This window comes from Grampus griseus (genome assembly GCF_964374135.1).
Source record: "Grampus griseus genome assembly, chromosome: X".
Lineage (NCBI taxonomy): Eukaryota > Metazoa > Chordata > Mammalia > Artiodactyla > Delphinidae > Grampus > Grampus griseus.
This window is the reverse complement of record NC_138999.1, coordinates 127,300,141-127,320,252: the sequence shown is the minus strand read 5'-3', so window position 1 is coordinate 127,320,252 and position 20,112 is coordinate 127,300,141. Positions and strand designations below refer to the sequence as shown.

At 39.8% G+C, this 20,112-nt stretch overlaps 1 protein-coding gene across 1 annotated transcript in view; it reads left to right on the top strand.

Moving 5' to 3' along the window:
* The window catches only part of CD99L2 (CD99 molecule like 2), a 111,213-nt gene that overhangs the window by 46,276 nt on the left and 44,825 nt on the right, over positions 1-20,112 (top strand). Inside the window, exons 2-4 of the mRNA XM_082681952.1 lie at positions 9,681-9,740; positions 18,900-18,968; positions 20,032-20,106. Of these exons, the coding sequence (XP_082538078.1) occupies positions 9,681-9,740; positions 18,900-18,968; positions 20,032-20,106 (204 nt within the window). The remainder of the gene's footprint in view (positions 1-9,680; positions 9,741-18,899; positions 18,969-20,031; positions 20,107-20,112) is intronic.

Genomic DNA, 20,112 nt, shown 5'->3' with positions numbered 1-20,112 from the left:
GAGAGAGGGAGGGAGGGAGTGATCAAATCCACATGAAAGGTACTTAAGGGGCACATCAGATGGGCTCTCTCGTGGATCAGATGTTTCAGTCAAGGCTTGGGCAGGTGCTGGATCTCAGCCACTCCATGGCAGAAACCTCTAACAAGGGCCTGCTGTGCCTGGTTTTATAGCCCTCATTAAATGTGCCCTTAGCTTCAGACACCAGTCACCCAGGCACGGTGGGTCAGGTTGCAATATAAGGTCAAGTTTGTGTTCCCTCCCAAAGGGGCACAGTCCGCTTCAGGACAGACTCAGGCTGTCGGGGCATCTGTGGATAGAACCGGCACTTTCCTTATTAGATGTATCTTCTCAAGGACACACACAAGCCCATGGGTACGGTTTCCAAAGTTCTGCCGTATGTTTTCAGATAGGTGTAACCAGCTCACTACATGCTTTTTCCATTAGAAGAAATTTGTAGCCCTCTGCAGTGGAACGAGATAACTTCTGCTGGATGCCGGAACACTGGCCTCCCAGGTACAGTGATTGGGGCCTTGTAAATTGGGCCTACGATGAGTCAGCTGCTTTCTAGGGTGTGCCTCGTGCCAGAGGGCGAAGCAGTGTCCCTAATGCACAGGATTCCTGTCTGCCTGTACCCAACCTGAGTCGTTGAGTTATAGGTTACATAGAAGAGCTGTGGGCTACAACCCTTTTTTATTTCTTCTTTTCTGATATGGAACTATCTCCCTGGTACAGTTTTATTTTTTTATTGAAGTATAACTGACCTACAACTCTGTTAGTTCCAGGTGCACAACACAGCAATTTGATATTTCTGTACTTTACAAAATGATCACCATAATACAACCCTATTTTATTATTATTTTATTTTATTTTATTTTATTTGTTTTTGTGGTACGCGGGCCTCTCACTGTTGTGGCCTCTCCCGTGGCGGAGTACAGGCTCCGGACGCGCAGGCTCAGTGGCCATGGCTCACAGGCCCAGCCGCTCCGCGGCATGTGGGATCCTCCCGGACCGGGGCACGAACCCGTGTCCCCTGCATCGGCAGGCGGACTCTCAACCACTGCACCACCAGGGAAGCCCTGTTTCTAGATTTTTTGATGATGGCCATTCTGACCGGTGTGAGGTGATCTCATCGTGGATTTAATTTGCATTTTCCTGTGATTAACGATGTTGAGTGTCTTTTTATGTGCCTGCTGGCTATCTGCATGTCTTCTTTGGAAAAATGTGTGTTGTATTGCTCTTAACTCTTGATGACATATAGCAGGACATATCAGCAAACAGTAGGAGAATGGCTGAGGCTAAAAACATTATTACTTGTACAAGGTGTTATTTGGAAGAACCTACTCTCTCACTTCTTGGGTGAAAAAGTAGGGATAGAGTTTTGTAGGATGATTGGCTTATGATTTTGGAGGGGTTGATACAGAACTTTAAAAATTATTTATAATAATAATATAAATACTTATACATGATTAAAAACAAAAAGAAGGGTTTTAATTAATAGTACAGTGCTCCTCCCTGACCACTTTTCTCATTCCCTAAACATAATCATTGTTACCAATCACTGCGTGTAAGCTCCCTTCCAGAAGATTTTTACAGCTATAAATGTAGATACACACGCATGGAAAAATACTTCTCTGCACTTTGCTTTCTTTATTTAATACTGTATCTTGGAGCTTTCTCCCATGTCAGTATATAGGCTTATGCCATTCTTTTGTTCAAAATAGACTTAATTTTTTAATATCAGTTTTAGGTTCACAGCAATGTTGAGCAGAAGGTATAAAGTTTTCTCATATACCTCCTGCCCCCACACATGCACAGCCTCCCTCATTACCAACACCCACCCCCGCACAAGAATGCTACCTTCGTTACAACTGATTAACCTATATTGACAATATTATTATCACCCAAAGTCCATAGTTTACATTACGGTTCACTTTTGGTGGTGTACGTTCTGTGGGTTTAGACAAAGGTTTAATGACGTGCATCCACCGTCAGAGTATCATACAGAGTATTTTCACTGCCCTAAAAATCCTCTGTGCTCCACCTAGTCATTCCACCCCATACAACCCATGGCAACCGCTGATCCTTTTACTGTCTTAATGTTTTTCTAGAATGTCAGATAGTTGGAATCATCCACTGTGTTACTTTACAATTGGCGTCTTTCACTGAGTATGGGCATTGAAGGTTCCTCTGTGTCTTTTCATGGCTTGATTTCTTATTTACTTTTAGCACTGAATAATATTCCATTGTCTTGGATGTCACACAGTTTATTTATCCACTCACTTACTGAAGGACATCTTGGTTGCTTCCAAGCTTTGGCAATTATGAATGAAGAAATTATAAACATCCTTGTGTAAGTTTTTGTTTGGACATAAGTTTCTAACTCCTTTGGGTAAACACGAAGGAGCAGAATTGCTGGATCATATGGTATGTATGTTTTGTTAGAAACCACCAAACTGTCTTCCAAAGTGACTGTACCATTTTGCATTCCTAGCAGTAATGTGATTTCCTTTTGTTCCACATCCTTATCAGTGCTTGCTGTTGTCTGCGTTCTGGACTTTTGGCCATTTGGATGTTTTAATTCGATTTTCCCTAATGATAGGATGTGTAACATGTTTTCATATGCTTATTTGCCATCTGTCTATCTGCTTTGGTGATGTGTATGTTAAGGTCTTTGGCCCGTTGTTTTTTTCTTGGTCAGCTTTTGTTTATGTGTATAGTTTTAGAGAAACATTCCAACAAGACATACACCAACTCTGACTCACATGGTTCATATCTTTATTTTTTCTTTATCTCTTTTTTCCCCAGCATTTTGACATATAATTGACAATGTGATGATTTGGTACATGTATATATTGTGAAATGATTACCATGATAACATTAGTTAACAGCTCCTCACCTAATTACCATTTTGTGTGTGTGTCTGGTGAGAACATTTAAGATCTATCCTCTTAGCAATAGTGTATTATATACCTGAAAATTGCTAACTATTGTCACCTATATTATTGTCTAATAATACTATATTAGATCCCTAGAACGGATTCGTCATTAACTGGAAGTTTATACCCTATGACCAACATCTCCCCATTTCCGCCCCCCCTGCAGCCCCTGGCAACCACCATTCTACTCTGTTTCTATGAGTTTGGCTTTTTTAGACTCCACATGCAGGTGAGATCATACAGTATTTGTCTTTCTCTGTCTGACTTATTTCACTTAGCATAATACCCTCTTAGATATATCCATGTTGTTGAAAAGGCAGAATCTCCTTCTTTTCAATGGCAAATAAGATTCTATGGTTTGTATAGACCACATTTTCTTTATCCATTCATCTGTCAATGGTAGTTTCCATGTCTTGGCTATTGCGAATAATGCTGCAGTGAGCATGGTGTGGGGGGTGCAGATATCTCTTTGAGATAGTGATTTCATTTCCTTTGGCTATATGCCCAGAAGTGGGATTTGCTGGATCATAATTCTCTTTTTCATTTTTTGAAGACCCACTGTTTTCCATAGAGGCTGAACCAATTTACCTCCCACCAGTGATGCATAAGGATTCCTTTTTCTCCACATCCTCACCAACACTTAGCTCTTGTTTTGTTCACTCTAGCCATTCTGACAGGTATGAGGTGATAACTCATTGTGGTTTCAATATGCATTTCCCTGGTGATTAGTGTTGTTGAGCATCTTTTCATATACCTGTTGGCCATTTGTATATCTTCTTTGGAAAACATCTTTTCATATGGCTGGGCCTGGATCCCAGGTCTGCAGGAGAAGACTAGTCACCAGGGACCCTTGGGATGTGGCCCATTTTTTAATGGGGTTCTTTGTTTTCTTACTATTAAGTTTTAAATGTTCTTTGTATATTTTGGATAACAGTCCTTTATTAGATGTGCCTTTGGTAAATATTTTCTCCCAATCTGTGGCTTGTCTTTTCATTTTTTGGCAGTGTCTTTTGCAGAGCAGAATTTTTTAATTTAAATGAAATCCACTTATCAATTTTTCCTTTCATGGATCGTGCCTTTGGTTGTATCTAACAAGTCATCACCAAACCCAAGTCATCTATATTTTCTGCCGTGTTAATCTTCTAGGAGTTTTATCACTTTGTGTTTTATATTTAGGTCTGTGATCCATTTTGACACTGATGCAAGAAATTGAAGACTACACAAAGAGATGGAAAGATACACCGTGTTCTGGGTATCAATATTCTGTTTAACAGTATTATTAAAATGATGATACTACCCAAGGCAGTCTACCAGTTCAGTGCAATCCCTATCAAAATACCAATGGCATTTTTCACAGAACTAGAACAAATAATTTAAAAATTTGTATGGAAACACAAAAGACCCCAAGTAGCCAAAACAATCTTGAGAAAGAAGAATAGAGCTGGAGGAATCATGCTTCCTGACCTCAGACTATACTACAAAGCTACAGTAATCAAAACAGTATGGTGCTGGCAGAAAAGCAGACACATAGATCAATGGAAGAGAATAGAGAATCCAGAAATAAACACATACACTTATGGTCAATTAATCTATGGCAAAGGAAACATGAATATATGATGAAGAAAAGGCAGTCTCTTCAATAAGTGGTGTTGGGAAAACTGGACATCTGCATGTAAAAGAATAAAATTAGAACATTCTCTAAGGCTATATACAAAAATAAACTCAAAATGGATTTAAGACCTAAATGGAAGATATACTGTAAAACTCCTAGAGGAAAACATAGGCAGAACACTCCTTCTCATAAATCGCAGGAATATTTTTTTGGATCCGTCTACTAAAGTAAAGGAAATAAAAGCAAAAATAAATGAACCTAATTCAACTTAGTTCCCTTTGCTATGCAAAAACTTTTATCAACAAAACAAAAAGACAATGTACTATGATCCATTTTGAGTTAATGTTTGTGAAGGGTGTAAGGTCTGTGTCTAGATTTTTTCCCCATGTGGTTGTCCAGTTGTTCTAGCACCATTTGTTGAAAAGACTATCTTTTCTCCATTGTATTGCCTTTGCTCCTTTGTCAAAGATCAGTTGACTGTATTTATGTTGGTCTATTTCTGGGCTCTGTATTCTGTTCCATTGATCTGTCTGTTGCTAATACCACACTATCTTGATTACTATAACTTTATAGTAAGTCTTGAGGTTGTGTAGTTGTCAGTCCTCCAACTTTGTTCTTTTCATTCAGTATTGTATTGGCTATTCTTTTTTTCCTCTCCATATAAACTTGATCAGTTTGTCAATCACAAGATCATTTGCTGACATTTTGATTGTGATTGCACTGAATCTATAAATCAAATTAGGAAGAACTGAAATCTTGACAGTATTGAGTCTTCCTATCCATGGAATATCTCTCTATTTATTTAGTTTTCTTCTGATTTCTTTCATCAGAGTTCTGCAGTTTTCTTTATATAGATCTTGTGCAAATTTTGTTAGATTTATATCAGGTGTTTATTGGGGGGGCGCTAATGTAAATGGTGTTGTGTTTTTATTTCAAATTCCATTTGTTCATTGCTGGTACATAGGAAATTGATTGACTTTTGTATTAACCTTATATCCTGCACCCTTGCTGTAGTTACTTATTAGTTCCAGGAGTTTTTTGTTTTGGGTTGTTTTTTGGGGGGTTAGATTATTTTGTATGATCATGTCCTCTGCAAACAAAGACAGTTTTATTTCTTCCTTCCCAATCTTTATACCTTTTTTTCCCTTTTCTTACTGAAGTAGCTGGGACTGCCAGTATGATGTTGAAAAGCAGTGGTGAGAAGGGACATCATTGCCTTGATCCCGATCTTCTAAAGCTTTGGTTTCTCACCCTTAAATATCACGTTAGCTGTAGGTTTTTTGTAGATACTCATTGTCAAGTTGAGGAAATTGCCTTCTAGTCCTAGTTTACTGAGAGTATCCCATTCTTTTAAACAGCTACGGGACATTTTATTGTATTGAAGAACCATATTTACCATATTTAATTCAACTATTCTTCTTTGAACACTTGGTCTGTTTCCATTTCTTTTTGCTGTTGTAAGCAGTACTGCTATGAACATCCTGTACATAACTCTTTGGGCACATGTATAAGTATTTTTCTGTAACACGTACCTGGAAGTACAATTGTTGGAATAAGAAATATGTGTATTTAAATTATTTTAATTCTTTAAATGTTTAAACAGTTACAGACCTGCAGGAAACTTGCAAGTACAGTACACGGAACTTTTTTCCCCCCCAATAATTTAAGAATATGTTACCTATCATCCCTTCTCCCACAGCATACTTCAGAGTCCGTTTCCTATAGACATCCTTTTGTATATCATCAGTGTAACCATCTGAATTAGAAAATTAACATTGATCCGTTAATACTACCTAATCCTAAGACTTCTTTCAAGTTTCACCAGTTGTTCCAGTAATATCTAATACAAGGAATTCCCATTTGCTATTCACCTAGATTTCCCAGTTTTACCACATTTGCTCTGGTGTGTATATGTATCTCCAAATACCTTTCTTCTGAATAATTTCAGAATCAGTCCCAAACACGATGCCCATTACCTCTTGATACTTCAGTGTGCATTTCTTAAAAACAAGGACACCCTCCTCCACAACCAGAGTACGTCCATCAAGATCAGGAAATTGACAGTGATCCAGTATTACCATCTAGTCCACAGACCTCATTCAGATTTCACAGATTGTCCCAATGATGATCTTTATAGGTTCAGGATCCAATCCTGGAACACCTGTTGGATTTAGTGGTCATGATTTCCCTGATCTCAGGGACTGCGGTCTCTCAGTGCTTATTCAATGCTGAAAGCTGTTGCTTTGTGTTTTGTCTATTTTATGGTTGTTTATGATGGGAAAGCTAATCTAATACCAATTATTTCATCATAGCAAGAAGCAAAAGTCTACTTTAGAAGCTGGGTTATTAAGTGTAAGACTTTTATTTTATTGGTGGATTATATGCTTTATTCCCATAAAATATTGCTCTTTTCCTGTGTCTTAAATTTTATCTTTGTCTTATATTAATATTGTTTCCTTCCTGTTAGCATTTGCCTGATATATTTCTCTATTTTATATACACATATATATGTTTGTTTATATATATATATATGTTTTGTTTTAGGTGTATATTTTGTCAACAGCATATAGTAATTTTTTATCCCATTTATCTTTTAAAAAAAATTTATTTGGCCACGTTGGGTCTTCTTTGCCCCGTGCGGGCTTTCTCTAGTTGTGGCAAGCAGGGGCTACTCGTCATTTTGGTGTGCAGGCTACTCTTCATTGCGGTGCACAGGCTTCTCATTGCGGGGTTTCTCTTGTTGCAGAACATGGGCTCTAGGTGTGCGGGCTTCAGTAGTTGTGATGCACGGGCTCAGTAGTTGTGTCTCGTGGGCTCTAGAGCGCAGGCTCAGTAGTTGTGGCGCACGGGCTTAGTTGCTCCGCGGCACGTGGGATCTTCCTGGACCAGGGCTTGAACCGTGTCCCCTGCATTGGCAGGCAGATTCTTAACTGCTGCGCCACCAGGGAAGTCCCCATTTATCTTTTGATAGGAGATTTATTCTATTTACACTCACTTTTTACTGATATGATTGTACATATTCTTATGTTAAAGTCCATGTTTTCTATTTAACATGTTTTTGTTTCTTTTTTCCGTTTGGTGACTTTTGTTGGATTGAATTTTAGTTGTTGGTGTTGACCTTTCTTTTTTTTTCTTGAATAAGTTAGAGGTTATATATCCTGTAACTCTTTTAGTGATTACCTTTTTTTTTGCTATATAAAATGTATTTTTAAAAATAAACTTTTTAAGAACAGTTTTAGATTTACAATGCAAAACTAGTGCAAAGAGTTCTAATGTGCTCTACACCCAGTTTCCCTCATTATTAACATTTTATATTAGCATGGTACGTTTGTCACAATTAATGAACCAACATTGATACACTATTATTAACTAAAGTCCATACTCTATTCATACTTCCTTAGTTTTTACTTAAAGTCGTTGTTTTTGTTCTAGGATCCAATCAAGGGTACCACATGACTTTCCATCATTACATCTCCGTTGGCTCTTCAGGCTATGCCAGTTTCTCAAACTTTGTTTTTGACAGCCTTGACAGTTTTGAGGAGTATTAGTCAGGTATTTTGTCGGATGCCCCTCAACTGGAATTTCTCTGATGTTTTCCTTATGATTATACTGGGGTTATAGAGCTACACTTCCTTGAGAGGAAGACCACACAGGTATAGTGCCCTTCTCATCACATCATATCAAGGGAATATAGTATCAATATGACTCATCACTGTTAAAGTTAACCTTGATCGCCTGGCTGATGTAGTGTTTGTCAGGTTTCTCCACTGGTTTCTCCCCACCTTCTCATACTGTAATCTTGGAAGGAAGTCAACACTTATGGAGAGGAGAGATATCTACATAAATTAATTTGAATTCTTCTATTCTCTCCTTTTTATGTTTTTGTTCAATTATTTATATCAGCCTGGACTCATGGAAATTTATACTTAGGGTCATAATCCAATACCACTTTATTTTGCTGCTTAAAATTGTTCCACCTTTAGCCATTGAGAACTCTTTCAGTCAGTCCTGTGGTCCTTTGACCTATACCAACCAATATCAATATATTTTAAAGTACTTCCTAGCACTGTAATATGCTCCAAACTCATCTAGATATTTCCTGCCCCAATTCTAGAATCAGCCATTTCTCCAAGGAGCTCTGGTTCCATTTATTGGAGAATGGTATTTAGAAACCAAGATCTGGGTGCTCAGTGTGTTCATTGCTACTGGGGTGTTGTTGCTTCTAGGTCTTTGCACCTGACAGAGCAAGGGAATATATATCTGCATACTAACCCGTATATATACACATGTTTATGAATATTTCTATATGTAACCATCTGTATATATATATGAAGCTAAATGTGGTTCATACTGAGGTCTCCAACTCTGATCCACTATCACATGGGTCATTCTAGCCTTCTCTTCTTATCTGTAAACTCCCTCTCCAACAGTGAGAAACCTGGCTTCTATAATCCACTGTCCACTTACTTATTTGTTCAACTTCAGTATACACGCATAGTGGTTTGCTTGAGAGTTAATGTATATACCCTGGTGGGAAACTACATGCCCATCTAGAGGGAATGAAAGCTGTCAAGTTCAATAGCAGTCAGGGTTGGGCAGATGGGTCCACTTCTGAGGACAAATTCTCTTGTGAAAAACTCTTCCCCAGTGCCTTTTTAGTTATGTGTAATTAGTCAGAGATACTAGTCTAGGTGTAGTTGCTGGGATTGGGGGGAAGGTGCCCTGGGTTGCCAAAATGCAGAGCAGCCTTTATGTGAGAGCCGGGATGGGGTGAAAGAACTTGCCCATTATCAATGGAGTTTGGGGGCTCTGATACTCCCTGTTGCAAAAGTCATACTATAAAGTTTTTTAAAATAAGATTGTACTTCATGTTTCATACAGTTGAGCCTTCAGCCTTCAAGTAGACTGAAGACTGTTTGTTTTGTTGTTGTTGTTTTGGTAGCAATAGGTTGCTTGTCGAAGGATAACAATTCAATATATCTTTGGGTGGTTTCAACTGATTTCCTTTTGTGGCAGTATCTTCAGGACACTGTCTAAAGGGAAGTGACCGTTACGAGAGTATTTCAGTATTATTTTGTGTTTTGCAAACATAGTTACATTCAAAAATCTTTTTTTTTTTTTTTAATTTTTAGGATCTGGGGACGTTGGTTTCAGTCTGGAGGATGCACTGGAAGAAACTTCCTCAGTGAAGCGTGAGTAGTAAATCAAACTATTAAAAGCAAATAATGATGCTTAATATGCACTACCCATTCAGAATACACATTCAGGGAAAACAGTAGATGGCCTGTATTTCACCTGATCCGATGGAACATGTTTATCATAAATTGCATTATTTAAAGAAAATCTGAATATTTAAAATCCTTTGTTTCCTTTGTGGAGAATACCAAAAATGTGCAATAACTGATACAGGATTTTCTCTGGCTCAAGTCATAGCCTTTACTGGTGTGACACCTCAGCAGTGGCCTCGAAGGACTGTCTTTTTCTAGCTCAGAAAAAGATACTTGGAAATGAATAAAGGATTTGTTTCTCCTTTTAGATCTTTTTATAACAGGTATTCTTAGAACCCTATCTACAGGTAATCTCTCAAATGCTAGGCTTTGTCATCAGTTTCTCTTTACATTTTTTTGAGAAAAAAATTGAAACCATTCTTTTAAAAAAAATGCATGAATGCTTAGAAAGTAAAGTTGGTATTTCCATTGATCCCTCCCCATCCTACAACACCCACTCCCATCCCAAGAGGGAGCTGCCTAAGTCAGTTTAAGATATGCTGGTCCTGGGGCTTCCCTGGTGGCGCAGTGGTTGAGAGTCCGCCTGCCGATGCAGGGGACGCGGGTTTGTGCCCCGGTCCGGGAAGATCCCACATGCCGCGGAGCGGCTGGGACCGTGAGCCACGGCCGCTGAGCCTGCGCGTCCGGAGCCTGTGCCCCGCAACGGAAGAGGCCACAGCAGTGAGAGGCCCGCGTATCGCAAAAAAAAAAAAAAAAAAAAAAAAAAAGGAAAGATATGCTGGTCCCAACTAGTTTTCTCTGCTGTTGTGAACACCTGCACTCATAGATTATTCGGTGATTTTGTTTTACATAACATGTGTAGGGCTTTTTTTCATTTCAGTTATATGTATTTCACAACTTTTAAAAAAACGGAATATGTATTGAAGACCTGAGTGAATATAGCTATCTGTGTTAGTTTCCTTTCTTACAGGCAGCTGTAACAAAGTACCACAGACTGGGTGGCCTAAAACCACAGAAATGTATTCACTCACAGTTCTTGAGGCCAGAAGTCCAAAATCAGGGTGTCGGTAGGACCATACGCCTGCTTGAAGGCTCTAGGGGAAGAACGCTTCCTTGCCTAGCCTAGCTTCTGGCGGCTCCAGGTGGTCCTCGGCTTGCGGCTGCATGGCTCCAGTCTCTGCCTCCGTCTTCACTTGGCCTTCTCCTTGTGTGTGTGCCTTCTCCTCTTCAGTCTCTTATAAGGACACTTTTTGTTGGTTTTAGAGCCCATCTGGATAATCTTGAATGAACTCATCTCAAGATCTTTACTTAATTACATCTGCAAAGACCCTTTTTCCAAATAAGGTCACATTCATAAGTTCTGGAGCTTAGGACTTGGCTATATATTTTGGGGGCCACTATTCAACACACTATATTATCTATATATCTATATTTTTATACCTGTATCTCATTCACAAACGTATGCTTCATGGAGCTGGCATTCCAGTGGCGTGGCTTTGGCCGTGGCCAGTGATGCCACTTCTTACTGGCAGGCACGTGGTTTGTTTCTGTTTTGCACAATTACAAATGGGACTTCAGTGAACATTCTTGTCTATTTCCTTTGTGTCCAAGTATAATGAAACTATCAGGCCAAAGGGTATATGTATTTTATATTTTAATAGATTTTGACAAATTGTTTCGAAAATGCATGTGCCATTGTGTACTCCCACTGATGCTGTTACAAGAGTATGTTTTTCCCCCAGACCCGTACCATCGCCAGATTTCACCAATCAAAAACATTTTACCAGTATGATGGATAAAAAAACCATATATTTTTTTGCCATTTGCATTTTCCTCTTGGTGAATTGTCTGTTCATATCCTTTCCCCATTTTCTGCCAGGTTGCTTGTCTTTTTTTTTTTTTAATGAGTTTGAGAGGTCTCTTTGTATATTCAGGACTGACAAAGGCACGGGCTCTGGAGTTAGACTGCCTGTGTCTGAACCCTGCCTCTGCCACTTATTAACTGTTACCTTGGGTGAGTTATCTGACTTCTTTGCACCTCAGTTTCCTCATCTGTTGCATGAGGTTAATAATAATAAATTAATAATAATTGTAAGGGTTAGATAAGATGGCCCCTATGAAGTGTTCAGCAGAGGACTCCGTACAAGGTGAGTGCGCAGTGTCAGCCATTATTATTGTTCTTTGACTGATTTCATTGGAAGGACTTACTGCAGCTGGGTCTGTGGTGTAAGAGTCAGGCATACGTGAGGAATGCTCACCTGCTTAAACTGATCAACAAATTCAACATAATTCCCGTCAAACTTCCAGATAGAATTTTTGCAGACAAGCAGATCCTAAAATACATATGGAAATTCATGGAACCCAGAATAGTCAAAACAATCTTGAAAGAGAAGAAAAAGTTGGAGGACTCACACTTCTAAATTTCAGAACTTACTACAAACGTGCGGTAATCAAGATAGTGTGGTACTTATCCTAAAGATAGACATAGAGCTCAATGGAATAAAATTGAGAGTCTAGAAATGAACCATTACATCTATGGCCAGTTGACTTGTGACCAAGATGCCAAGACTATTCAATGGGGGAAGAATGGTGTCTTCAGTAAATGGTGCTGAGACAATTGGATATCCACATGCAAAAAATGAATTTGGATCCCTGCCTCATACATTACACAAAAATTAACTCAAAATAGATCATATACCTAAAAATGAACTTCTAAGAGCTTTATAGTTTTGTGTGTGGTGTGAGGTGAGAGCCTTGAGCATTTTCAGGTCTTTCCTGAACATGTCCACAGTCCTATACATGCAGGTGGCCTTTTAGATTCCCAGGAAAATAAATATACTTAATTTATTAGCAGTGATGGTTTTAATGAAATTGTTTAACATTTCCAAAACCAAACGTGACCAAACAACAAAACAAACACAGTAAGTATAAACAGACCCCTAACTAGTAAATTTGTTAATTTCCTGATGGAGGACTTTTTAATATTTATATCCCTTTGTCAACTGTGCGCTGGCTCTTCTGATCTTCATCAGCACCCATGAGCCAGTGTGTCTGGGACCTGTAGGACCACCAGCACATGGTGTCTTCGGTTGAATGACATCCTTCAAGACCACATCGCTCTGCCATCCTTTTTTTCTATCTTGGCTGCTTTCACTTAGCGTAACACTTTCAAGGTTCACCATGTTGCTTTCAGAATTTGCCCCTCCCTCTCACCTGCCTTCACTCCCCACTTCCCTCCATCTCTCCCCTCATCTCTCCCTTTTTCTCTCTGTGTGCAATCATCTCACAGGGGGAACCCACTTCTGCTTTTGCCGAATCAAGCTTCTTATGAGTGCCCTGATTTTCTCCGAATGCCATGGCACTGTCGTTAAGCCACACCCAGGGGTGCGGCACACCTTACAAAGAGGTGCTCCGGGCAGGAGTGCAGTGTTGCAGGCAGCATTTGCTGAGCATCAGAGAATCCTTTCTACATTTGTCATTTTGAGCAAGGCTTCACAGGAACAGATGTCTTTATTTTAGGAGCTCTTTGCTTTGATGACGGTGACCTACTATTCTAATTCCTTGATAAGTAGCTAGACTTTGCTCATCTCAATTATGGATGACAATAAATCCCATTTAAAGGCTCACAACAAGAAAATCGGTAGTTAATGGTATCTTAAAAGTACACAAATCCAAGGTCATGCTCTGTATCACTGCAGGCTCAGGCTGTGGCAGAGCATCGGGTTCCCTAGACATGTAAGGAGCGCATTCTCTTGAACCGGCACCTGCAGATCTTCCGAGAAACCAGGCTCCTCAGAAACTGTGAGTAGTAGGGCAGAGGTCCACAAAGCTATCGTGATCAAGACAGTGTGGCGCAGCATAAGGATAGAACAGAAATCAGAGTTCCCCAAGTAAACCCTTCACATCTACGTTCAGTTGATTTCTTTTTAAAGCTGGAAAAAGAAATATTTTTACACAAGCACTGCATGAAGCATACGGATTTTAAGCTAATATTCTATAAGTGGCAATTGCTTTTCTGAAAGTTGCACAAATAATGGTTTCAGTAATGTCATTTCCCTTTCCTAACTGTACATATCGCCATAATATAAGGTATACATAAGGAGCCCCATTTAGACAGGTAAGCTGTACTTCTTCATATTATAGGTGCAAAGTCAAATGGAAATTATAGATATAAAACCATCTCTAAACTGATGATCTAGATTTGAAAACTACATAATGACAACAGATTATCACTTGTGGTTCCCTTACCGTAAAAATCCATCCACTGGTGTGGCCTCCACATTGAAGTATGCATTCGTGTACCCAAAGCCTTCACAAAGAGTGAAGGAAGTATGATCATTTTAAGAGAAAGACTTTCCGTATTCTCAACTTCCCTATATACTTTTACTAAAACTGAATTGTGGTAGAATGCACATGCAGTTGTGATGATACCCTCCTTTCCCACCCTTCCCTCTTCGTAAGTAAGCTATTGAAGTAAAATTCACGTAACATAAAATTAGCCATTTTAAAGCGAACAATTCAGTAGCATTTTAAGACATTCACCGTGGTGCAACCACCACCTCTATCCAGTCCTAAAACACTTCCATTACTCCAGAGTAAGAACCCTTACCCATTAAGCAGTTTCTACTCATTTCTCCCTCCCCCTAGCCCCAGACCATCATCAATCTACTTTCTGTATCAGTTGACTGATCTCTCCAAGATATCTCATATAAATAGTATCATATAATGTGGAACGTTTTGTCTTTGGCTTCTCTCACATAGCATAATGTTTTGGAGGTTCATCCACCTTATAGCATGTATCAGTGTTTCACTCCTTTTTATGTCTGAGTAATATTCCATTGTATGGATAGACCACAGTTTTATCTATTCATCAGTTGATGGACGTTTGACTGTTTCCATCTTTTGGCTATTATGAAGAATGCTGCTATGAACATGCATGTACATGTTCTTGTTTGCACGTACATGTTCTTATTTGAATACCTGCTTTTAATTCTTTAGGGTGTATACCCTGGGAGTGGAATCCCAAGGTCATATGGTCATTCTGTGTTTAACTTTTGGAGGAACTGCCAAACTTTTTTCCATAGTCGCTGTACCATTTTACACTCCTACCAGCAGTGTATGAGGATTCCAATTTTTCCACATCCTCACCAGCTTATTTTCCTTTTTCCCCCCAGACTTTTGTACCCTTTGACTGACACCTCCTCCATTTCCCTTTGCCCCAAGCCCCTGGTGACCACCATTCTACTCTCTATGAATTTGACTGTTTTAGATTCCTCATAGAAGTAGAGTCACGTAGTATTCTTTTGTGTCTGGCTTCATTTAGCATGATGTCCTCCAAGTCCATCCATGTTGTCCCAAAGGGCAGGATTTTCTTATTTTTTAAGGATGAATAATATTCCATTGCATGTATATTCCACGTTTTCATTATCCAGTCATCCATCAATGGACACTTGAGTTGTTTCCATATTGTGGCTATTGAGATTAATGCTACAGTGAACTTGGACATGTTGTTACCTCTTTGAGATCCTTATTTCATTTCTTTTGGATATATACCCAAAAGTAGGATTGCTGGATCAAATGATAGTTTTTTTTTTTTAAATGTTTACTTATTTTTTATTTATTTATTTTTGGCTGCATTGGGTCTTCATTGCTGCGTGGGCTTTCTCTAGTTGCAGAGAGCAGGGGCTACTCTTCGTTGTGGTGCACAGGCTTCTCATTGCTGTGGCTTCTCTTGCAGAGCACGGGCTCTAGGCACGTGTGCTTCAGTAGTTGTGGCTCACGGGCTCCAGTAGTTGTGGCTCGTGGGCTCCAGTAGTTGTGGCTCATGGGCTCCAGTAGTTGTGGCTCGTGGGCTCCAGTAGTTGTGGCTCATGGACTCTATAGCGTAGGCTCAGTAGTTGTGGCGCACGGGCCTAGTTGCTCCGCAGCATGTGGGATCTTCCCAGACTAGGGCTCGAACCCGTGTCCCCTGCATTGGCAGGCGGATTCTTAACCACTGCACCACCAGGGAAGTCCCCAAATGATAGTTCTGTTTTTCATTTCTTTGAGGAACCTCCATACTGTTTTCCATTGTGGGTGTACCATTTTACATTCCCACTGACAGTGTAGAAGGGGCTCCTTTTTCTCCACAACCTCATCAACACACTATCTTTTGTGGTTTTTTTTTTTTTCTGGTTTTTTTTTTGCGGTACGCGGGCCTCTCATTGTTGTGGCCTCTCCCGTTGTGGAGCACAGGCTCCGGACGCGCAGGCTCAGCAGCCATGGCTCACGGGCCCAGCCGCTCCGCAGCATGTGGGATCTTCCCGGACCGGGGCACAAACCCGTGTCCCCTGCATCGGCAGGCGGACTCTCAACCACTGCGCCACCAGGGAAGCCCTATCTTTTGTTTTTTTGATAGTAGTCATCCCAACAGGTATGAGATGATGTCTCATTGTGGTTTTGATTTGCATATCCCTGATGATTAGTGATGTTGAGCATCTTTTCATGTACCTGATGGCCATTTGTATGTTTTCTTTGGAGAAATGTCTAAGTTCCTTTGCCCATTTTTTAAAATTGAAGTATAGTAGTTGATGTACAATATTATGTAAGTTACAGGTGTACAGTTTAGTGCTTCACAATTTTTAAAGGTTATACTCCATTTATAGTTATTATAGAATATTGGCTGTACTCCCTGTGTTGTACAGTATATCCTTGTAGCACATTTTATATATAATAATTTGCACCTCTTAGTCCCCTACCCCTATCTTGCCCCTCCCCCCTTCCTTCTCCCCACTGGTAAATACTAGTTTATTTTCTAAATCTGTGAGTATGTTTCTTTTTTAAGTGTTCACTAGTTTGTTGTATTTTTTAGATTCCGCATATAAGTGCTATGGTACAGTATTTGTCATTCAGTTATCATAAAACCCTCCAAGTCTTTCCATGTTGTTGCAGATGGCAAAACTTCATTCTTTTTTATGGCTGAGTAGTATTCCATTGTGTGTGTGTGTGTGTGTGTGTGTGTGTGTGTGTGTGTGTATACACATCACTTCTTTTTCCATTCATCTGTTGATGGACACTTATATTGCTTCCATATTTTGGCAATTGTAAATAATGCTGCTGTGAACATTGTGGTGGATGTATCTTTTTGAATTAGTGTTTCTGGGGTTTTTTTGGATATATACCCAGGAGTGCAATTGTTGGGCCATATGGAAGTTCTATTTTTAGTTTTTTAAGAAACCTCCATACTGTTTTCCACAGTGGCTGGACCAATTCACATCCCTACCAACAGTATAGGAGGGTTCCCTTTTCTCCACATTGTTGCCAACATTTTTTGTGTGTGGTCTTTTTGATGATAGCCATTCTGACAGGTGTGAGGTAATACCTCATTGTGGTTTTGATTGGCATTTCCCTGATGATAAGTGATGTTGAGCCTCTTTTCATGTGTCTGTTGGCCATCTGCATTTCCTCTTTGGAAAAATGTCTGTTCACTTCTTCCCATTTTTTAATCGGGTTGTTTGGGTTTTTTTGATGTTGAGTTGTATGAGCTGTTTGTATGTGTTGGATGTTAATGCCTTATCGATCAATCATTTGCAAATATTTTCTCCCATTCAGTAGGTTGTCTTTTTGTTTTGTCAATGGTTTCCTTTGCTGTGACAGAAATTTTAATATGTTGTGTTCTTATTTTCATTCATCTCAAGTGTATTTTATGATTTCCCTTGTGATTTCTTCCCTGAACCATTGGTTATTAGGAGTGTGCTGTGTAATTGCCATATAGCTGGAAATTTTTCAAATGCCCTTTTGTTAATGATTTCTATTTTCATTCCATGGTGGTTGGAGAACACAATTTGTATGATTTCAGAATTTTAAAATATATTGAGATATGTTTTGTAGCCTAGCATGTGGTCTGTCTTGGAGAATGTTCCATGTGTAATTGAGTAGAATGTGTTTGCTGGTTTGAGGGCATGCGTTCTATAGATGTCTGGTAGATCTAGTTGGTTTATAGTGTCGTTCAAATCTTGTATTTCCCTTTTGTTCTACTTATGATTGAAAGGATTGTATTGAGCTATCCAACTATTGTTGAATTGTCTATCCTTCCCTTCAGTTTTGTTACATTTTGCTTCATATATTTTGGGGGTTCTATGGTTAGGTGCACATGTTTAAAATTGTATATCTTACTGCGGGTTTATCCTTTTATCAGTATAAAATGTCACTCTTCGACTCCTATGACAATTTTTGTCTTAAAGACTATTTTATCTGATAATGGTGTAGCTCCCCCAGCTCTCTTATGGTTGTTATTTGTATACTATACCTTTATCCATCCTTTTACTTTCAACCAATTTCTATTTTTGCTATTTTTTTCTGGGTAGTTGATTAATTATTGAATGGTTGCCGTGCACACAGCCAAACCTGTTTCATCTCTGCCTCTCCCATTACTTAAATTTCATTTCCTTCTTCCACCTCTAATTGTAGGAACAGTTACAGCATAGTCTTTTTTGGGAGGCTTCATTATTTTTATTTTTTTAACAACGTAGTCTTGAAGTTCAAGAAAAACTACTGGAAAACTCCTGTGTGGCATGCTACGTAATTGATGTGCAAGAAGTCCACAATTTTAAAGGAATATGGTTGAGCTGAAAGACCTAGTATTAACAGCAGTAACCGCACTTATATACAATATTTTGTTGGTGTTGTAACCACTTTCAGCTGATGAGACACTCCCATACTCTACTGGGAACATAGCGTCACTTCATCCCTGGGCAGTATTACCTGTGATTACGGTGCCGGGTTGAGAGTGGTGACAGCCAAGGCTTGGAGCTCTCGGGTTGTGCTCAAGCTCTGGGACCCCTGAAGCATGTGGTCATCTCCTGTAGATCTGGGCTCAAGTCCCAGCTCCACTAATCACCAGATCAAATGCGGGATCATGTCCACCTCACCACCCATCCTGTGAAGAAAAGCAAGCAGAACTCGTCTCCTGTAAACCCTCTTACATCTCTTTGTCATCCTCAGGGTGGCTCTTCAGAGGCATTAGAGGGACCTCAGGACCAGGACAGGAGTGCTGTGCTCATGCTGTGACTTCCCTGAGCCGTGCAGGGGCTGCTGTGTGTGTTACTAATTGTGCTCCCCTTGCTGTCCCCCTTCCCCCTTTAGAGAGATGGGACCGTGTCACCACCACAACCAGGAGACCGGGAGCGACCAGAGCTCCAGCAAAGCCTGCAGGTAACACGGCTGTTCTGAGGAGGGCACTAAGGATGGACCCCGTGGAGCTCCTTCTGGGATAGTATCCAGTTGAACTACCCATAGTTTTAAGTCCTGTGTGTGTAATGCCAACCGAGACCTTCATCTGAACACTGGGTTTAACTTAATAGAGTATGACCAGTCACTATGACTTCTGTGTGTTTTATGAAAAGTCCTGCTTGGGAGAATTTCAAGAGAAAAATGCATTTGGACTTCCTCCCCTTTTCAACCATTTTACACTCTAAAATCAGGGAAGATATAATTGTTTAGGTTTTATGAAGCCCATCAAACATTTTCTTTAGGCAGATGGAGCATTTTGAAATGGCATTTGCTTTACAGTGTCATCTTTCACTGAAGGATTTTGGAACTTGTTGCTTCTTTGTGACTCTTTCCTGGAGCTGTTTTAACTTTTCTCCAGATGGGCCATTTTACTATTCAGATATCTTCACTGATATAAAGAGAAACGTAGCCTTGGGGTGGGGAGCGCAGTCGTTGCTCCCATCTGGCAACTTGTTACTAGTACTTAAGGAGCATGCTACCGTGTTCCTTGAAGTGGATAGCTACCTTTCTTCTGAAGAGACAGTCATGACCCAGAAGAGTGAGTGCTGCTTCACAGTTTGCCCTCACGTCTTCACATCTGCAGCCTCAAAGAGGCGCATTGTGACCACGTAGCCTCCCTCTTGAGTGTCCAGTTTCTGACTCTATGCAGCTGGTTTTGAATCTTGGGTTAATACCTATAATCAGTGAGTTTACTGTTAAAATGGTCTGACTGCTGGCCTAAGCAAAGCACGTGTGGGAATATAAAGTAGTGGAAAATTGGTAAATATATTGCAAAGGCAGAAAGCAGTAACTTGCTCCATCCTGTTGGTATTTCCATTATCAGTGTCTGTAGAAGGAGTCAGACCCCAATTTAAGTTTCTTTGTCTTAACTCATTGACTGCGCTGATCAGCAGAGCCCACGAATGTTGACTTGTTTTTTTGGAATCTTGTACCCAGTTGCTAATCAGTTGGCTGTTTTTTTTTATGTTTTGGGGCTTCACTGAAGGTAGTGAATTTGACCTGGCCGATGCCTTGGATGATCAAGATCATGGCCACAGGAAGCCGAGTGCAGGAGGAGGAGGTAAGT